The sequence below is a fragment of the Phycodurus eques genome, chromosome 1, assembly GCF_024500275.1.
Source record: "Phycodurus eques isolate BA_2022a chromosome 1, UOR_Pequ_1.1, whole genome shotgun sequence".
In the NCBI taxonomy this organism is placed as follows: domain Eukaryota; kingdom Metazoa; phylum Chordata; class Actinopteri; order Syngnathiformes; family Syngnathidae; genus Phycodurus; species Phycodurus eques.
Window position 1 is genome coordinate 36080157 of NC_084525.1, and position 21991 is coordinate 36102147.

The following is a 21991-nucleotide window of genomic DNA, read 5'->3' on the forward strand; positions in this document are numbered from 1 at the left end:
GCATTGGCGTGTTTTTTTTTACCACAGTGTTATATGCAGCTCATCATTGTTTTTTTTTTTTTTTTTTTATCTTCTATTTGTGTGATAAGCTGCAAGGCTGCAGACAACAGGGCCTCTCCCATGTTTAACGGTGGTTTGTCTGGGATATCGATTGTATAATAGAATGTACTCTCTCTGTTTTCTAGTGTCATATAGAGGTTGTCTCTTTTTAATTCATGTTTTCGTTTCACTACAATATTTTTATTTGAAGATGGAATGAGTATAAGTCCTAGTTGGAATAAGCCATCTCTTCCCAACAAATTCACAGGGCACTCCGGGACTTTGAAAATTGGCATTTTACAAGTTCTCCCCTGAGGGAGAACTCTCTCTAATCCACACAGGCTCAAGTTCAAGTTCCATGGCAAAAGTAATTTGCGTATTTGCAGATTTAACTATTGCCTTATGTCCCGATAGTTTGGAACCTGGGATCTTTTCCCTACATGCTTTTGTATCGCAAGGAAATTTCATTTCTTTCCCATTTATTGACAAGGTTATTTCAGGTTTTTTTTTTTTTTTTTTTTTTTTTTTTTTTGTGTCCAAACTCAGAATGTCCTGTAAATTGAAATCCACTTCCTCATTCTCTGTAATAATTAAACAAGAGGATTTGTTGAGTTGGGAATCAGGTTGGCTTAGTCATGCGGTTGTTTGTCCATATCCTCTGTTATTTTTCTTAGGGCAGTTACGTGCGATGTGGCCTTTATCTCCACAGCACCAACAGATGGTATTATCATAACATTTTCGACCATATCTTACTCTGCTGCGTCCTCTAAAATTATCTCCCTCTTTGCCTCGATAGTATTTCTTTTTCTCCTATCCTTTTTCTCTTTTAGACGCCATGTTTAGCCAAAAAGTAAGTCGTCAAATCCATCTTTTTCCATTTGTGATATATTATTTTTTGTGTCGACTCTCTATTTTGTTTCGAAGTTGAACTAATTTTTGCGAATTTAGCTAGCCAGCGAAACCGTATTTGGTTATCCGCGTGTTTAAATGTTTTATTTTGGAAGGGTTTTGAAGCTGGCAATTCTTTACACGTCAGGCTTTCTGTTGGATTCGTTTTATTGTTATTGTTTCCCATTTTTGTGAATTTGGAAGTCAGTTTATTCGCACCTAGAGTGACCTAATACTGACTTTATTCAAACAATGACTGGGTGACAATGAATGTCTGAGTTATGGTAAACCTCAACCTTCTACCCCAAATGGGGCGGAGGATTCTTGCCTCTGCTTCCAAACTCAGTTGTCACTTACAATCCAGTCTCTTACATCCATACTTTTACACACACACACACACGAAATTAGTAACGTTTTAACAAACACACGAAAACATGGAAACACGGAAACACAAAGGCACGGAATTTTAAGTACGTCTAGGACTCCGCCGTCCTTTATTTTTTTTTATTATTTTTTTTTATTTTAACACGGAATTTTAGCACGTATAGGACTCCGCCGTCCATGCGGAATTTGTCGGACTCCGCCGTCCATCAGTTACTTGCCAGTGACTAGTATTACACAAGGTTTATTTCGCCGCAGACTTCTTTGTCGCGCGATACATTCATTCAAAAAAATTTAAAAAATTTAACTCACCAGTCGTCTTCAATCCTGTGGATTGTCGTCAACCTTCAGATCCCAGTTGAGAAGAACGAAGACCAGTCCCGGAAAGGGTCTCAATTGCCGTGGCCACGGTCTCTTAACTGGGTGTCGGCTCCACAACTGGAATCCTCGGGTGTGTTGACATCCGGCTCGAAGGACCAATTTAATGTTGGATTTATCTCACCAAACATTATAATGAATAAACACAAAAGGAATGAAGACGTTGGTCATTTTACTCATGAGGAGGGCGCATGGGAGATTGTTCAGATTACAGCCTCTCAACACGCTCTAAACAATCTCTCCCGTCGCTCCTGCATTTATTTGAAAATAGGGAGGTTTCTAAGTTTACAAGACATAACGTACTAAGCTACAAGACACAACACACTAAGGGTAGGGTTTCAAGGTGAAAACATGGCACCTGCCACGTCCCGGCCACGTCCTTCTCTCAGATGATTCCTGCTGAGTCATCTTCTTGAAGGCGAGACATCTTTCTTTCTAAACATTGTCCATAATACTAATGCAAGCTAAGCAAATAAATGATAACTTCTACAATATATCTAACAGGTCCTCAGCACAGCAATTACAGGACACTTCTGACGGTTATTGTGTATACGAAACTGTCAATTCACTTGCATGTGTCTGCAGACACACACCCCTGGGACTTATTCACTGGGTGCACTCACTCATTGCAACAAATAATTCATAACTATGCAAACTTCTTGGGTATCTCCTCACTTACACTCTGGTCCTACATACAGTGGGTACGGAAAGTAATCAGAACCACTAAAAATTTTCAGTCTTTGTTATATTGCAGCCATTTGCTAAAATCATTTCAGTTAATTTTTTTCAATCAATAATGTACACACGGCACCCCATATTGACAATAAAAAATGCAATTGTTGAAATTTTTGCAGATTTATTAAAAAAAAAAAAAAAAAAAGAAATAACACACTGCCATAAGTATTCAGACCATTTGCTGTGACACTCATGTATTTAACTCAGGCTCTGTCCATTTCTTCTGATCATCCTGGAGATGGTTCTACACCTTCACTGGAGTCCAGCTGTGTTTTATTATACTGATTGGACTTGATTAGGAATGCCACACACCTGTCTATATGAGACTTTACAGCTCACAGTGCATGTCAGAGCAAATGAGAATCATGAGGTCAAAGGAACTGCCTGAAGAGCTCACAGACAGAATTGTGGCAAGGCACAGATCTGGCCGAGGTAACAAAAAAAAATCTGCTGCACTTAAGGTTCCTAAAAGCACAGTGGCCTCCATAATCCTTAAATGGAAGACGTTTGGGACGACCAGAACCCTTCCGAGAACTGGCCGTCCAGCCAAACTGAGCAATTGGGGCAGAAGACCCTTGATGAGAGAGGTAAAGAAGAACCCAAAGATCACTGTGGCTGAGCTCCAGAGATGCAGTCGGGAGATGGGAGAAAGTTCTAGAAAGTCAACCATCACTGCAGCCCTCCACCAGTCGGGGCTTTATGGCAGAGTGGCCCCACGGAAGCCTCTCCTCAGTGCAAGACACATGAAAGCCCCGATGGAGTGTGCTAAAAAACACCTGAAGGACTCCAAGATTGTGAGAAATAAGATTTTCTATTCTGATGAGACCAAGATAGAACTTTTTGGCCTTAATTCTAAGCGGTATGTGTGGAGAAAACCTGGCACTGCTCATCACCTGTCCAATACAGTCCCAACAGTGAAGCATGGTGGTGGCAGCATCATGCTGTGGTGGTGTTTCTCAGCTGCAGGTACAGGGAGACTGGTTGCAATCGAAGGAAATATCAATGGGGCCAAGTACAGGGATATCCTGGACGAAAGCCTTCTCCAGAATGCTCAGGACCTCAGACTGGGCCGAAGGTTCACCTTCCAACAAGACAATGACCCAAAGCACACAGCTAAAATAACGAAGGAGTGGCTTCAGAACAACTCCGTGACTGTTCTTGAATGGCCCAGCCAGAGGCCTGACTTAAACCCAATTGAACATCTCTGGAGAGAGCTGAAAATGGGTGCCCACCAACATTGTCCTGTCTTTCCCTCACAGGGTGTAGCACTACTGACCTATACAACACTCGAATCCAATGTGTCATTGTACTGATTATATAATGCTTTACTTTCCCCATCTTGTTTACAACTAATGTTTTGTCTTTTGTTGTCTTCTTTTCTTATATTATTTAATTACCTTTTGACTCTCTCGCTCCTTTGATTTTTCTGTCACTCCCCGATAAAAGCTTTGTTCTATTCGACTGAATGACGGTAATTCTCAATAAATATCCATCAGAATAAAAAGAAACCACATTGGCAGATTAAAAAGTCCATTGTGATACAGTAAAACTGTTCAGACATAAAAGGGATACAGATCTTTCTTATTGCTGGACCTAACAGCTGAACAGGACAACAAAAAATAAAAACGGTGGACGACTGGTTAGAGCGTCAGTGTCACAGTTCTGAGGACCGGGGTTCAATCCCCGGTCCCGCCTGTGTGGAGTTTGCATGTTCTCCCCGTGCCTGCGTGGGTTTTCTCCAGGCACTCCGGTTTCCTCCCACATCCCAAAAAACATGCATTAATTGAAGACTCTAAATTGTCCGTAGGTGTGACTGTGAGTGTGAATGGTTGTTTGTGCCCTGCGATTGGCTGGCAACCAGTTCAGGGTGTACCCCGCCTCCTGCCCGATGATAGCTGGGATAGGCTTCAGCACGCCTGCGACCCTAGTGAGGGGAAGCGGCTCAGAAAATTGATGGATGGAAGTCTTCTTCGAACAAATACCTTCACCCATGCCCTGTGGAAGTTGGCAAACCATTTTGTCTGGCAATTTAAAGAAAAATGCATCCACATGCACTTATTGGGAGAAGCTTCATCATGCAACAAAACAATGACCGAAAACACACTGCCAACATAAAGGTCTTCATCAGGGGGGAAAAGTGGAAGCTCTTAGAGTGGCCAAGTCAGTCACCGGAGCTTAACTCAATAGAGCATGGATTTTACCTCCTGAAGAGGAGAATGAAGGGAGAAACTCCCAGAAACAAACAAAAACTGAAAGAGGCTGCAGTAAAGGCCTGGAAAAGCATTTCAAATGAAGAATGTAAGTCTGGTGAAGTCAATGGGTCACAGGCTTGATGCAGTTATTGCAAGTATGGGTTATGCCACCAAATATTAAATGTTATTCACTTTAAGTTCCAATACTATTGCTCACTTGAAAAGCGGGTGGCTTTAAACAAAAGGTTTAACACATCTAGATGTAAATACCATGAAATAAAAGATGGAATTCAGATTTTTTGTCTCATATTCATCTTTTGATTATTTCCATAATTCGATTAAACAAATACAACTTTAATAAATTATAGATTCCTGGCCCACGATTTAAACAATTTCAAGTATTTATTTGTACATAATTTGGGCTTCCAGCTCATAAAGCCCATGAAATCAGGAAGAAGAAATCATTTACTGCTCAGTTTTTGGAGGAAAAAAAAGAAATTAGGGTCACATTAAATCAATCAAAATATGGTACTTTCGAAACAATACGTTCATCTTGAATACTTGGTTGGGAATCCCTTTGCTTTAATCACTGCCTCGATGCGCCGTGCCATTGAGGCAATCATCCTGTGGCATTGCCTGGGAGTTATGGAAGCCCAGATTTCTTCTTTGTTTTTGGGTCTGATGCCCCTCATTTTCCTCTTCATAACACCCCATAGATTGTCAATGGGGTTTAGATCTGGCGAGTTGGCTGGCCAGTCAAGGATTATGATGGCATGGGCATCAAATCAGGTTTTGTTGCTTCTGGCAGTATGGGCACGGGCCAGGTTCTGCTGGAAGATGAAATCTGCATCTCCATACAGATCCTCAGCAGAAGGAATCATCAGCCCTCTAAAACACTCTGGTAGACTGTTGCGGTGACCTTGGATTTAAGAAAACAGAGTTTACCAACACCTGCACTGGACATTGCACCCCAAATCATGACTGACTGTGGATATTTCACACTGTACCTCAAGAAGCTTGTGTTCTGTTCTTCACCCGTCTTCCTACAAACCCTTGGAACTTGATTCCCAAATGAAAGGCACACTTCACTTTCATCGGAAAAGAGGACCTTGGACCACTGGCCAACAGTCCAGTCCTTCTTCTCCTTGGCCCAGTTGAGACACTTCCTACATTGGCTCAGGGTCAGAAGTGGCTTGACCCGAGGAACCCGGGTCTCCCGGATGGGTCTGAATGTGGTGGTTTTTGAAGCTGTGACTCCCGCCTCATTCCACTCTTTCTGGATCTCTGCTAGATTCTTGAATCTTCTCTGTTTGATAACCCGCTGAAGCCCACGGTCATCTCTGTTGCTGGTGCATCTTCTCCTGCCGCATTTTGTGGCAGGAGAAGACTTTCCATTTATATGCTTGGACAGAGCACTCTGAACAGCCAGCCTCCTTAGCTATGAACCTTTGTGGCTTACCCATCCTATGGAGGGTATCAATGATGGTCTTCTGGCCAGTTCTCAAGTCTGCAGTCTTCCACATATTGAACCCAACTGAGATAATTGAACCAAACTGAAGCAATTTATGCGGCACGGTGGACGACTAGTTAGAGCGTCAGCCTCACAGTTCTGAGGACCGGGGTTCAATCCCCGGCCCCGCCTGTGTGGAGTTTGCATGTTCTCCCCGTGCCTGCGTGGGTTTTCTCCGGGCACTCCGGTTTCCTCCCACATCCCAAAAACATGCATTAATTGGAGACTCTAAATTGCCCGTAGGTGTGAATGTGAGTGCGAATGGTTGTTTGTTTGTATGTGCCCTGCGATTGGCTGGCAACCAGTTCAGGGTGTACCCCGCCTCCTGCCCGATGACAGCTGGGATAGGCTCCAGCACGCCCGCGACCCTAGTGAGGAGAAGCGGTTTAGAAAATGGATGGATGGATGGATGAAGCAATTTAATGACACCTCGGGAAACCTGTGCAGTTTAGTAGATTATTAGTGCGGGACACTCAGTTTAAAACATTTATGGCCTGCAAAATTTGGGCTGATTTCTAGTATTCTAATTTATTGAATTCTTGATTTTGTGGGTTTTATGAGCTGGAAGCCCAAATTTTGTAAAAATAAACAATTAAATACTTGAAATTGTTTTAATTGTGGGCCCTGAATCTTTAATATAGGAAAGTTTCACTTTTTGAATATAATTATGGAAATAAATAAACATTTCCATGATATTCAATTTTTTTTGCAAAGGCTGTATATATAGATGAATAAGATAGATATACACGTATACATATATAGATACAGTCACTGATGGTGTAGTGGTACACTTGCCTGACTTTGGCACAGGCAGTGTGGGTTCAGTTCCCACACAGTTGCGGTGTGAATGTGAGTGCGAATGGTTATCCGTGTCTATATGTGCCCTGCGATAGGCTGGCGACCAGTTCAGGGTGTAGTCTGCCTTTTGCTCAAAGTCAGCTGGGATAGGCTCCAGCGCCCTGCGACCCTAATCAGGATAAGCGGTGTTGAAAATGGATGGATATATATACACACAGTATATACACACAGTATATATATATATATATATATTTCACAGATATACATTTCATATTTACATGACATTCATCATTTGTTTATTTTTCACTTGAAAAATTCAGAGAGAAACACTCAGAGAGAAAAACCTGAATTTTAAATAAACCTTTTAATGTTTTTAACGCATGTAATTTGAGTTCACAGAGTGGAGTCTGCACAGTAACCATAGTCACACTTCTACAAAATGGAGCAAAAAGAAGTAGAGAACACACCGGGATGGACCGCAAGCATGAGAACAAGTACATTGGTCTAACGTGATGTTTCATAAGCAAATGTGCCATATAATCACAGCAAGTGCCTTTAATGGATCATCACTGAAAATTGAATCACATTTCCGGGTTCAGCTGGATTTAGGTAAAAATTGTAATCTGATTACATGTAGTAGGCCACATTGTTACTTTTATTTCCCAAGGTCCTAAATTTTCACCTCCTGTAAGTGTTGGCCTCCATATAACTGGGTCTCAAGTTTTGCATCAGAAGATCACGCTTATTCAGTTGTCTTGGGGAGGCTTGTGCATTGTCTCTCTGTACTAACTTGAAATCTAATCAAATCAAAGTGTTACTTGCACCACATGCTAAAGATGACCAAAGCTCCAGAAAAGTTAAATGTTCCATTTTCTTACATTCCTCCATTTTCTACAACACTTTACCTCACTCGGGTCGCTGGCGTGCTGGAGCCTATCCCAGCTATCTTCGGGCGAGAGGGGGGGTCCACCCTGAACTGGTTGCCAGCCAATCACAGGGCACATGTCAACAAACAACCATTCGCACTCACATTCATACCTATGGAGAGTTTAGAGTCTGCAATTAACCTACAGTGCATGTTTTTGGGATGTGGGAGGAAACCGGAGTGCCCGGAGAAAACCCACGCAGGCACGGGGAGAAAATGCGAACGCCACACAGGCGAGGCCGGATTTGAACCCGGGTCCTCAGAACTGTGAGTCGGATGAGCTAACCAGTCGGCCAACCGTGCCACCTTTGTCACATTCCTTCTGGTCCAAATGGTGGGCAAGACTTAACCTGTTCATTTTAAAGTCAACTTGGTTATTGTAACTGCGTGTACTGTAATGACTGTAGAGAAGGACAGCTGAGCTAATAAGATATTACAGCCAGTAACTTTGGCACAGTGGAAACACATTTTTGGCAGTCATCTCTTTGAATTACATTCAGGCAATAAGAAATAACAATATGCTTTTCAAGTTAGTTTGGGGATTATAAAACGCATATCTGTTCAACACAAAATAAATAACACATTTGTCAGAAATATATAAAGCATCACTCAACCAAAATTCATTATTCAGCATGAATATAAAAAACTATCTCCAAATAGGCCCTTCTCTTCTCCAACAGCACTTAAAAAAATAACAATGATAAATTTGCCATAATTAGAAAGAATATTACTCAAAAGATTTGTTGGAGAAGATTGTTACGTGACCTTGTTATTGAAAAAGTTTCTATAAAATATTTCTATTTTAAAAAGAACACAAATAAAAAGAAAATGTTTCAAAATATACATTTAACAGGGATACAGTTTTAATCACGGATAAATCAAAGGTCGTGCTTCTAAAATGTTCTTTTACATCACTTAATTCCATGATTATTCATTCCAACTTGTCATTTGTTTATTTATTTTATCAAGTGACACCTTGTAGTTTTGATTAAAAAAACATTTTAAAAAAAGAATATAGCTTCTACATCTGAGAGGCTCTTGAATTGAGTTTTTTTTTTTTTTTTTTATAAACTGAAAAAGGTTTGTAAAGCAACTTGACGTTCTCCCAAAACACCAGTAAACATCTGCAACACAATGTTAGTACCGGTGTGTACAGCTCCTCTAAAATCAGCAGGGAAACAGGAACCACCACAGGGCACTTACAGCATTTAAAAAGATCACAACATCACGTTGTCAAGACGTGAATCGACAGGCACAAAGTCAACTGTTGCCTCGCTGACCAACATAGAGGCTGAGTTGTAACAGGGCAGGTGAACAAAACCATGCTTACGCAATGTGCTACAAGTGCTGGAAAACAAATACACAATATTCATACGTGGCCAAGAATATGCAGTCTCATAGAATATTGTGTAAGTGTTTGGAAAAGCCAAGAACAATCGTGACTCAATGCATAGATACAAAAAATAAAAAACAAATTCCGATCTGATTGACAGAGGTCAGTCCAGTCTTTCGTTTTTCCACACGCTTCAGTCGGAATTCAAATACAGTCGCCTTACAGTCCTTCACAAAATAAATGTTCACATAAATTCTTTGCAAGAGGCTTTTGATACATGTTTGTCAGGAGTTCTTTGCAGAGTTGACAAGTGAAACTATAAGAGACATTCAGTCAGTGAGGGGGATGTGATATTCAGATAGGTGGCAAATGAAAAGAAAACCTCTCAATCCTGGAGAGGGGACCCCTCTTCTCCGTATCTATACTTGCATCACAAAGAAATTGCGTCACATGATATCTGATGACATTATTGCTAATCATTAATATTTTGTTTTTATTTGTCACCTGTCTATGTCCACAATTTGCTCCTAAATCAGCACAGGGCAGCTAAAACAAGCATAATTGTGGAGGAACTGCACTGTGCTCGTACAATATTGAATGAAACAGCTTTCATCAATTTGCTTATTTACATTTTTATATAACATTAGCCTAATGGCATAATTGGCCGAGTCATTTTTAGTTTGAAATCATAGTCTTACTAAAAACAACTACCAATATCGTTGCTAAAAATGTCTGTGTAGATTTTGCCTCATCTAGGTCATGGTAAAGGTTAAATCGAGGAAACAGTACTCTTCTTGGTTGTTGAATACGTTCAAAAATGATTACGGCAATCATGCAATTAGGCTAACAATAAAATACTATTTAACGGTAGTTGCATATATTAGCTTAATACAACTGATCAATTTGTCAAGAACGACGTTTCCATTGGAAGAAGACTAACAACCACAGCATGTGCAAAGGGATACAACTTTGATGTCATTATAAGGCATTGGCATGTTCAAGTTCAAAGAGGAGTGTAACGCACGACAGTAATAAATAGATGTCTTCTATTATTGCTAGTGATTTCCAAAGCAGTGTTTTCTCACCACAACATATACTGTCCGTTAGCATAATTTATCATTTCCCCAGATTCTTTAAATCACCAGAAATAGACATAATTTATTGTCTACCCTAAGATACTGTAAATGTTTTTGTTTACATATAAAACTCTAAATGTGTAACTCATTGTCATCAAAGTTTTGATTAATGCAAACAAACTTTAAAATCAGTCCTTGAAATCAAGTTTGAGGGCTTTAAAAGACACAAGCATCATAAAAAAAAGAAAGCAAAAGACTGAAAACGTGTAAACGGAGAAACAAAAAGACAACAGCAGCCCAGAGTGCAGCCATATGGAGGGGGTCTTCCAGGAGGAGGCGCTAACAGCCCTGCTCATTCTCATCCATGCTTACGCTGCTCTTACGACTGCTGTCCTTCGAGGCATCTGGGGAGACGGACGAGAGCAAAGGGTCCCCCCCTCGCACGGGCGATACGTTTTCTTCCATGAGGATGTCGTTGAGTTTGGAGGCCGGCCTGCTGTGAACCCTGTAGCGCCCTTTGGAGCAATTGGGGTGACCCTCGTTTTGCTCCAGGGTGCCGGGGGGCTCGGGGGTACAGGCGGGGTGGTGCTGGTGATGCGAGTGGGGGTGGAGTGTGTAAAGGTCCTGGTGACAGTCCTCCAGAGGGGGCTCCTGCTTGATCCTCCGGCCCCTGAGGTCAGTGGAGCACAGCGCCGAGGTTGTGATGGCCAGGCCGTTAGCTCGGGCCTGCATCTCCAACTCCTGCAGACCACAAACACAAACCACCACATGTTCGCTGTGAAATATAAACCACCACGCATCACTGCACGGTCACAAAACCGTAGATGGTGGGATAATACATTTTGTTAAGCGCTGCATATTTTCAAGCGCGATGAATGGTGACTCTTTGATGATGTCATGCATCAAACAGTATCAGACTGTGAGTCTGAGACTTCACACACACACGATTCAGAGTAAATAATTTTTATATTTCCTCTACATTTAATCAATAAAGAATGTATCTGAGAATGTACTGACTCGGATGAAATGTTACACAGAAGTCTTGAACAAAGATACTTTTTTTTGTCAGCATTGGGAGAGTGACTGTTACCTTTTATTAGGGATGGGCGAGTACCAATACCAGGTATCGGTATGAAGCCAATACTGGCCTTATTTTAAGGTATCTGGTAATCGTGAAGACTGCCGATACCAGCCACCGATACTTAAGGCCACAAAGTCTGACATTGAGTCCTCCTCGCTAGTGGTTGGTGCTACACTGCAGTGGTTTGACCCAGAGAATCATCATGTGTGTCAGAAAGAGATAAAGGTATTTGTTCACAATTATCTGACATTGTGTTAATTGAGGTGGCACAGTGGACGACTGGTTAGCACATCTGACACACAGTACTGAGGACACGGGTTCAAATCCGGCTCCCCTGTGTGGAGTTTTCATCCTCTCCCCGTGCCTGCGAAAGCTTTCTCCGGCTACTCCGGTTTCCTCCCACATCCCCAAAACATGCATGTTGTTGAAGACTAAATTGCCCGTTGGTGCGAATGGTTGTTTGTTTATATGTGCCCTGCGATTGGCTGGCGACTAGTTCAGGGTGTACCCCGCCTCCTGCCCGATGACAGCTGGGATAGGCTCCAGCACGCCCGCGGCCCTAGTGAGGAGAAGCGTCTCAGAAAATGGATGGATGGGATGGATGGTCTGAAAAAACGGCTTGAATTCAGCGGTCTCGCATCACAGTGTGCGGGTTACAATTCACATTTCGCGCCTCAAAAAACATTGAAAAGCAAAACTGTGAATCATAGTTTTACCGTGGAGACGGACGCGCGCAGGGGTGTACGTGACACTACACACTTATGTCACCAATGCGTGGGAAGTAGAATGAGGAAGTGAAGATATTCGGTTGCAGGAGCGAGAACACAGCGGGAAGACGCGACACGGCACCGAATGAAGAAGAGAAAAAAAGACCGAAAATGTGGGAGCATTCATTCATCTTCCATACCGCTTATCCTCACTAGGGTCGTGGGCGCGCTGGAGCCCGTCCCAGCTGACTCTGGGCGAGAGGCGGGGTACACCCTGAACTAGTCGCCAGCCAATCGCAGGGCACATATAAACAAACAACCATTCGCACTCACATTCACACCTATGTGGGAGCGTTTCATAGTTAAATGCAAGGCGCCGAAGACACTGAGTAAGACGGCGTGTCGTGGGACCTGAGGGATGAAGGTGAAATTAACATAGCGCATATCAGTGAGATTAATGTCAGTCTTCTTTACTAACATAATGGTAGCCCTGTTAATGGTAGTCTGTGTTAATTATGAGTACCGTCGAATGTGTTTATTACGAAGGTGACAAGTACAGTACACAACCAGTGTTACTTACAGGTGCTTTTCCTCAGTGTAGTCACTGTGTGACATATGGCCAGTATAATATACTCCCATCTGATGAGCCATGAACTAATGTATTAATACGTCCAAAAATCCTAAATGCTATTATATTGTTGTATTTTTATTGTTTAAGAAAACCCTTGCTTCAGGTTCCTGTGTGATTAACCTGCAAGCCATCAAAATTAGAAAGTTGCTCTTCAAATGAAGAAATGATTGGCAAAACTGGTCCTCAAAGAAAAAAAATATATTTCGAGCCTTGAAAAAAGTGGCGTCGAACAACCCTACTTTTTATTATAAAAACCCAATCCATGGTGCCCAACTTTACTCTTTGTTAGTATACAAAATGTACAGGGTGTTACAGTTACAGTTCACAGCCGATAAACATTGTCTATTCTCGCTTCAAACGATCTCCAGTTTTATGAGATGTCTAAAAACGATCTAAGTTTGTTTTACTTTTTCTTTTGCCTGTTAGAATCCTGTATGGCCAAACACAGTCAAACAAGAGTATTAAGCATGCATTTTTGAGAAAATTCAATACAAATACCCCAATCGAAAAGCGGATTTGGACATGGAAACCAGCCATGTCATCAATTGGGTGACACATGTAGCAGCCAGCTGACCCTTTGCCTCCTACTGTGTACGATAGTTTTGGTGTTAATTGATAGCATGAAATGGAAGAAAAAAAAAAAGATGGAGATGTCATCTTCCTGTACCTGTATCCTCAGCAGAAGATGCCGATTGGCATTTTCAAGCTTCCTCTGACAGTTCTCCAGCTCTTTCGCCCTTTGTTGCTCACGCTGTAGCTTCCTGATGTAGTCCACGGACGCCTTGAGGATGGTGCCCTTGTTCCAGCGCATGTCTCTGAGAAACACACAGCAGCCTTAAGTTAGCCATAGTCTTAGACCAGTGGTTCTCAGCTGTTGTCACCCTGGGATCTTCAAATGTTTGAAGTGCTGAAAACATATGCAAAGACATAACAATATAGTGCTGGATTTTTTTTGATATAGCTTAAGCATCTTTTTCACTGTTTGAATTTTCCTGATTTTGTGGGCGGGGCTAAAACATGGGCATATACTTTGTAGCACAAGGTCCCTCCCCCCACTATGTAAGTAGAAAGTGACATCATTTCGTTTGGCCGATCAGTTGAGTGTTAGCTCTGCTTTGCTTCCATAATAAGCCCCATTTACCACTCCAGCGTGCAGTTAGCAAGCTAACAAGGGCTATACCCCGAAAATGCATCTTCGATGGATGCCTTTGCACATCATGACGCTGAATTTACAGAACAGTTCGGTGACGTTTTTTTAAGCTCCCAAAAAAAAATGAGGAACTCAAAAACTATGGATTGACTTTTTAAAGACACGCGGATGGCGAGCTGACCTTCAACGCGACTCTGCAGTGCGCATTTTACGACAGATAGTTTTGTAAACTTTCACGAGAGACAACATGGCTTCGTGGGTAACTTGATACTATTGAATGGAGCAGTGCCGGCTAACTACCTGGGCTACCTCCAACCGTCCCGCTGTCGTCAGGTGCTGTGTTCGGCTATGACATTATGTCACCAACAATGAGGGTAAGTTGATTTGTGTGCTTATTTTTATGATTATAGTCCACAATAACCATTCAATTTTGAAGTTGAGCCTCCTAATGTGATTTTTACATCGTCTAAGCTATCACTCACTCAGTATGTTTGATTCCTTTTGGCGCAGCCATTCGACACGCCCACAGCGTCTGAGAGCTGATAGGTGGCCCTGATTTAAGTTTTGAAATCTGATTTGTTTTATTCATTCAAATTTGGCAGGCTTCTTAACATTACTCCTCTCTGTGGTGTGTCAAATTTACATGTCATTTTTGGGGCCTGCTTAGTGCCACTTTAAGAACAAAAATGCATTGTTAAAAAACAGCCTCTGAAAACATGGTATCTTTTTAAAAACAAAGCTATACATACTTATATGTTCACAGTGCTTTTAAGAGCATCTTATTAAAAAAAGAAAAGAAAAAAAACCATGACAACTGAATGTACAATGAATACATCCGTCCATCCATTTTCCGTACTGCTTATCCTCACTAGGGTCGTGGGCGTGCTGGAGCCTATCCCTGCTATGTATGAGCAAGAGGCGGGGTACACCCTGAACTGGTCGCCAGCCAATCGGAGGGCACATGGAAACAAACAACCATTCCCACTCACGTTCACACCTACGGACAATTTAGAGTTTTCAATTAACCTACCGCGCATGTTTTTGGGATGTGGGAGGAAACCGGTGTACCTGGAGAAAACCCACGCAGGCACGGGGAGAACATGCAAACTCCACACAGGCAAGGCCGGATTTGAACCCGGGCCCTCAGAACTGTGAGGCAGATATGCTAACCAGTCGCACACCGTGCCGCCACAATGAATACTGTAAAATTAAAAATCAAATGTCCCCAAAATACGCCCACAGAATTTCACTATTTCATTCATTATTGGCACTGATTTCTTCTTTTTTGGACAGTCCCTTACCCAGAGCAATAATGTTTCTCACTCATATCTGTCAAAATATTTTCCAAATAAAAAGGTAAGTCCGACCGGAGATGCACTTTAAATGTTTCACTGGACAGGGGGTTCTCAATTTACGGCGGAGTTCTGCTCCTACGGCAGCGATAATAGCTGAATTTGTACGCAAGTCGGAACGAGCCACAGTCTATCAGTAATCTACCCCAACACAGTAGTAAAGTCATAATTACAGTACATATATGAAAAAAACTTGATAATTATGAAAGCAGCCAATGAAAAACAGTAAGTATGGCGTTGACTGAGTTTGCCTTCGTTGTGCTGCGTGACCACATATATGAATGCCACTGTGGAAACTAGTTCATTGCGTGCCATTCGTAACCTCGAAACAACTACCTGTCTGCAACCCACCCATTATGGGTCCAAGACGACACTTCTGGGTCCCGACCCACCACTTGAGAATCCCTGCAAAGCAGTGATTCCCTTTAATATCAGATGCTAAGGAAAGTACTGAGACATTGCTAATGTGGCGTATCACAAATTGAGACATCTTGTGCCCAGACATTGCTCCACCATAACTCGTACTTGTTTGACAATAAAGAGTCAGGATGTCCCCCCCCCAGGCTGTGATATTTTAGTGTTCTGGGCTTTTGTAGCAGCTGTGACATACAATATTACTGGGTCAGTGTCTAAAATGAGACCGTGTGGTTCCAGCGCCCTTTTTCTTTTCCCCCAGACATCAATTCAACACTCTTGTTACTTCGGCCATTGGCTTATCAGCGTAATAATCTTTCCTTCCCATTTTATATGCTGAAGAAAGATAAGAACAGTCCAGCCTCAAGGGAAAAAGCACATTTCACATCAGTTTTGAAAAAAAATTTAAAAAAAAAAAAGTTATTTGCAAAAGTGAAAGCTTCTTTGAAACTTGCATGGAAATACAGACAGGGGATGATCATGGTCAAATTTCTATCCATCCATCCGTCCATTTTCTGAGCCGCTTCTCCTCACTAGGGTTCGCGGGCGCGCTGGAGCCAATCACAGCTGTCATCGGGCAGGAGGCGGGGTACACCCTGAACTGGTTGCCAGCCAATCGCAGGGCACACAATAACAAACAACCATTCGCACTCACATTCACAACTACGGGCAATTTAGAGTCTCCAATTCATGCATGTTTTTGGGATGTGGGAGGAAACCAGAGTGCCCGGAGAAAACCCACGGAGGCACGGTGGGAGAACATGCAAACTCCACACAGGCGGGGGCGAGGATTGAACCCGGGTCCTCAGAACTGTGAGGCCGACGCTCTAACCAGTTGGCCACCGCGCCGCCCCAAATTTCTACTGCAGGGATTTTCACATTTTTAGTGAAGTGAGTGTCTAAGATATATTACACATATTTTATCTATTTTTTTTTTCTGTGACTCCAAGATACTTGAACTCCTCCACTTGGGGTAGGATCTCATCCCTGACCTGGAGAGGGCACGCCACCCTTTTCCAACTGAGGACCATGGTCTCAGATTTGGAGGTGCTGATTTTCGTTGGGGCCGCTTCACACTCGGCTGCAAACCGCTCCAGTGAAAGTTGGAGATCACGGCTTGATGAAGCCAACAGAGCCACATCATCTGCATAAAGCAGAGATGCATTACTGAGGCCACCAAACTGGACCCCCTCTACGCCCCATCGACCCACTATACATAGTGTTGATGGTGCACTGCTTCCCCCTCTGAAGACACCGGATGGTGGACCAGAATTTTCTCGAAGCTTTCCTGAAGTCTTTGTCCATGGCCTCACAGAACTCCTCCAACGCCAGAGTTTTTGCTTCAGCGACCACCAAAGCTGCATTCCGCTTGGCCAGCCGGTACCCATCAGCTGCCTCAGGAGTCCCACAGGCCAAAAAGGCCTGATAGGACTCCTTCTTCATCTTGACGGCATCCGACCACCTTACGGCCAACAGCTCCGTTCGGCCGCCTCAGCAATGGAGGCGCGGAACATGGTCCACTCGGACTCAGTGTCCCCGCCCCCCTGGAACATCAGTAAGGTTCTGTCGGAGGTGGGATTTGAAACTTCTTCTGACAGGGGATTCTGCCAGCAGAGCCTCACAATATGTTTGGGCCAGTCAGATCGGACCGGCATCTTCCCCCACCATCGGAGCAAACTCACCACCAGGTGGTGATCAGTTGATAGTTCTGCCCCTCTCTTCAACCGAGTGTTCCGCCCAATCACACCCTTCCAGGTCTCACTGTTATTGGCCACGTGAGCATTGGAGTCCCCCAGCAGAACAATGGAGTCCCCAGCAGGAGCGCTCTCCAGCACCACCTCTAAGGACTCCAAAATGTGTGGGTACTCTGAACTGCTGTTTGGTGCATAGGCACAAACAGCAGTCAGGACCCATCCCCCACCCGAAGAATGAATGAACTGAACTGCAGGTGAGTCTCACTGTAATCATCGCTAAAATTCTAAAAATGGTTGTGTTCACTGAGAAATTGATTAAAAAAAAAGCTTACTTTTCAAAGAGGTGCGTGTACTCATTTATGTTGAGCTCTGCCTGCTTGTAAAAGACCAGAGTATCGAACCCTGCTGAGCTGCAGGTAACAACAATATGTGGAAAAACATGACAAGAGGTTGCAGGACTCAATTTTGCAAACAGCGTACATGACACTCGGACACCTGGGGCCTCATGTACAAAAGGTGCGTACGCACAAAAACGTGGCATACATTCTTTTCACGGCAAAGTTCAGATGTATCAAGAGTGAAATGACCGTGGAAACGTCATGGCTGCCGTACGCACTTTTCTGCAGCTGCTGATACTTTGGCGACACTTAGAGGTGATGCTGTGAAACTGTTATAATAAATCTGCACATCAGAGACACAAACAATTAGCACTGATGAAGAATTAATGCCCGGCAACATTTGATTTCAACAATGTAACTTCTGTATTTCATGAATCACTGATATTTGTGAGGACACCTATTAATTGATCAAGGTGATCATTTATGTCACCTATTGCCCCCACAATCGCTTCTTGTGACTGCCGCAATTGCACTGAAAAAAAGAGTCATTTGAATTGACTTAATTTGAACATGTACATCGGTTGCACATGATTAAAATGTGTTAAAATGACTTTTTTAGGAGAAGAGGGGTCAATTATGTCATTTTAACACATTTTAATCACGTGCAACCGATGTACATGTTCAAATTAAGTCAATTCAAAGGACTCTTTTTATCAATCTGCACGGGTGCAGCAGCAGCCGGTTGTTGGAGCTTAATTGCGTCGGAGACGCTGGGGATGCCGGAGGATACGCCGGGGACGATGGACAAATACCCCAAATATGTAGCACGTGGCTACGACTGCGTGTCCTCTCCTGTGTATTCAAATAATAAATTGAGCAATAAAACAGGAGTCAAAGTTTTTGATATCCTCTTTGATATGCTGATGTGCCTCTATTTGAATTCAAAAGATTTATTACAAATACCACACATACAACATTTACACATGAACTTTTGTCTGAAAGGGCTGAGTGTAGGTGACTGTATGAACACATTTGTTATAAAAAGTTATAAAAATACATGGTATTAACCTTGTGGGGTGATCAGATGTGCTCCCACCAACCCGAGAGAGCACTGTCACCCATGATTGAAGCGACTCTCTCCTCAAATGGGCTGAGGCCCAGCTGTCCTCCGCTTCACATCCACCTTAATGTCTGACCACTTCTTTTTTTAGTTCAGCGTGTGTGCGCTGTTCTGACCCCACAGCATTGACAGCCGCACACATGCTGTCCCATTCACTCCTCTTTTGCTTGTTGTTCACGCCGGAGGACAGCGTGCCAAAGACGATTTTCTTGCGTACCTCCACTTCATTGAGCAACTTCACTTCAGAAAAATTATTTTTCTTCATTACCTTGCTCATTTTCCTTATCATGCAGAGATCAGGATCTCAGGTCCAGGGTTCATCTAAATATGATTTGCATATTTTAATGTGGGTGTGGGAAGGGAGGGGTCGGCTACGCCAACATGTGCGCTCAATTCTACGTTGATTGGGATGTACGAAGGAAATCTGCTTGGATTCATGCGTACGCAGATTCATACATCTGGATATTTTTGTGCGAACGACATTTTCTGGATTTGAGCGTACGGCATGTTTCAGTAGGAAATCCACGCAAGTCTTTGTACATGAGGCCCCAGGACACTATGGCAATATAATACACCAAACCTGGCATTGTTCGGAGCTAATTTGACACCACAACAAAGAGTTTTGCAACTGTATGTAACTCAAACTGTTCTCAACTTCTCACAAACTGCAATAACCAGGATAGATAACACTAAATTCAACAAAACAATTAAGACTCCAGTCTTGTTTGGCTGGCATAGAGGCTATATTTTCTGTTCTAACCTTTATACCAATGCAAACACATGAAGAAAAGCCAAAATAATTGCTGTTGTAAAGAATCCAAGCAGTACAATTTAATTTGGGAATACTAGGGCTCTAGATAAAAAGAGTAAACTTACGGGTCATTTGACTTTGGAATTAAAGTTCCCAGTTCCTTAATTCGATCATTGATGTTAAACCGCCGTCTTCTTTCAACTGCAGGACAAAAGTAGATTCTGTTAAGCATTATACTCAAGTGACATCTGAGTAGATTGGCCCAAATAAATGCAACACTCACTCAAGTTGTGGTTGTCCTTCTTCTGTCTCTCCTTTGCTAGAGCTCTTACCTCAACTGCTGGGAAACACAGAAGTCAATGCACATCCAGATCAGGTAGCGTGAACATTTACCAGTCAGCTATCACACGTACCAACAGGAAACCCTTCAGGCCTTTGATAGTTGTCAAATTTGCCACATGATCCAGACTTATCCAACATGTGCATTACGGCCGCAGACTGTGACACTGCATGGCAGATGATGTTGTTTTCAGCGTCATGATGTACAAAAGAGACACAAAAACACAATGGACCTTTACAAACGATTCTTCTCATTGACTCAACCTAAATGTATGAGTAGTACAATGCCGTGTTATAGGCTGCACTAAAGCCTGTGGAGGAGAGCTCAGACATTGATGTTTTCCATGCAAACTGTTAGACATTCCTGTAAATTCAACAGTTATTTACGACATACGTACCACACAGTAAAATACTTTGAAGTAACTACAATTTCCATTGCATCGTGATTTTGGTTGACGTTACACATAGAGTTACTGTATTTTGTAGCAGAAGCCATGTGGCTCCCAGCATGCATTGCGCCATGCAATGTGGAACTGTTGCTGTAATAAAGACAGTTAATCCGTAATGTTCATTAATGCAGCCCTAGTGGGGGCACAAGCCAGTGCAAATTGTAGGCCGGTCCCAAGCCCGGATAAATGCAGAGGGTTGCGTCAGGAAGGGCATCCGGCTCAAAACTTTCCCCAAAAAATACGAGCGTTCATTCAAAGAATTCCATACCGGATTGGTCGTGGCCTGGGTTAACAACGTCCGCCACCGGCGCCGTCAACCTGCAGGTCACCGGTGGAAATTCAGCTGCTGTGGGTCAAAGTCGAAGAAGAGGTGGAAAGCGGGTTCTTCGGCAGAAAGAGATGAGGAAAGCACAGAGCCTAGAACTGAATGTGGGGACTTTGAATGTTGGGACTATGACAGGAAAATCTCACGAGTTGGTTGACATGATGATGAGGAGGAAGGTTGATATATTGTGTTTCCAGGAGACCATGGGCCTCATGTACAAAGACTTGCGTGCATTTCTTCCAAAAACATGGCGTATGCTCAAATCCAGAAAACGTCATACGCACAGAAATATTCAGATGTATGAAACTCTGCGCACTCATGAACCCAAGCACATTTCCTTCGTACATTCCAATCAACGTGCAAATGAGCGCACATGTTGGAGTAGCCGACTCCTCCCTGTCCACGCCCACATTTGAATATGCAAATCATATTTAAATGAACCCTGCACCTGAGATGCCGATCTCTGCATGATCATAAAAAAAGGAAAATGAGCAACGTAACGAAGAAAAATATTTTTTTTTTTAATGTGAAGTTGCTCGATGAAGTGGAGGCACGCAAAAAAATCTTCTTTGGCACGCTGTCCTAAGGCGTTAACAACACGCGAAAGAGGAGTGATTGGGACAGCACGCGTGCGGCTGTCAATGCTGTGGAGACAGAATAGCGTGCACACGCTCAACTAAAAAAAGAAGTGGTCAGACATTAAGGTGGATGTGAAGCGGAGGACAGCTGCCCACCGCCAAAGTGTGGCCAAAAAAAGGGAAGAACGGCGCGGAGGGCCTCACCCCGTTCGAGGAGAGAATCGCTGCGATCATGGGTGACCCTGCTCTCTCAGGGGGGATGGGAGGACACATGGCTCACTATGATCACCCCACAAGGTTAATATCATGTATTTTTAAGAACTCATAACAAATGTGTTCATACAGTAACCTACACTCAGCCCTGTGAGATAAAGGTTCATGCGTAACTGTTGTATGCGTGGTATTTGTAATAAATCTTTTGAATTCAAATAGAAGCACATCAGCATATCAAAGAGGAGATCAAAAACTTTGACTCCTTTTTGATTACTCAATTTATTATTTTAATACGCAGGAGAGGACACGCACACTGACAAAAAATCATGTTTTTTCTTAGGAGAAGAGGGGTAAATTATGTCAATTTAATCATGTGCAACCGTTGTACATGTTCAAATGAAGTAAATTCGAAGTACTCTTTCTTTTTTTCAGTGTATGTGTTTGGGGTCACGAAGCGATTGTGAGGGCAATAGGCGGCATAAATGATCGCCTTGATCAATTAATAGGTTTCCTCACAAATATCAGTGGGTCATTAAATAGACTCGTTAACAAATGAATTCTCAGTCCTTGCCTCAATTGCATTGTTGAAATCAA

The 21991-nt window shown here is 42.8% G+C and overlaps 1 protein-coding gene across 2 annotated transcripts in view; it reads right to left on the reverse strand.

Moving 5' to 3' along the window:
* Positions 1-7303: 7303 nt before the first annotated feature.
* LOC133409830 (microphthalmia-associated transcription factor-like) overlaps positions 7304-21991 on the reverse strand; it is a 68626-nt gene continuing 53938 nt past the window's right edge. For both annotated transcript variants that reach the window (XM_061690352.1, XM_061690361.1), the window contains 5 exons: positions 19907-19999; positions 19777-19830; positions 19619-19694; positions 13342-13489; positions 7304-10996 (listed from right to left, as the gene is read on the reverse strand). In XM_061690352.1, the coding sequence (XP_061546336.1) occupies positions 10595-10996; positions 13342-13489; positions 19619-19694; positions 19777-19830; positions 19907-19999 (773 nt within the window). In that variant the 3' untranslated portion in view covers positions 7304-10594. The remainder of the gene's footprint in view (positions 10997-13341; positions 13490-19618; positions 19695-19776; positions 19831-19906; positions 20000-21991) is intronic.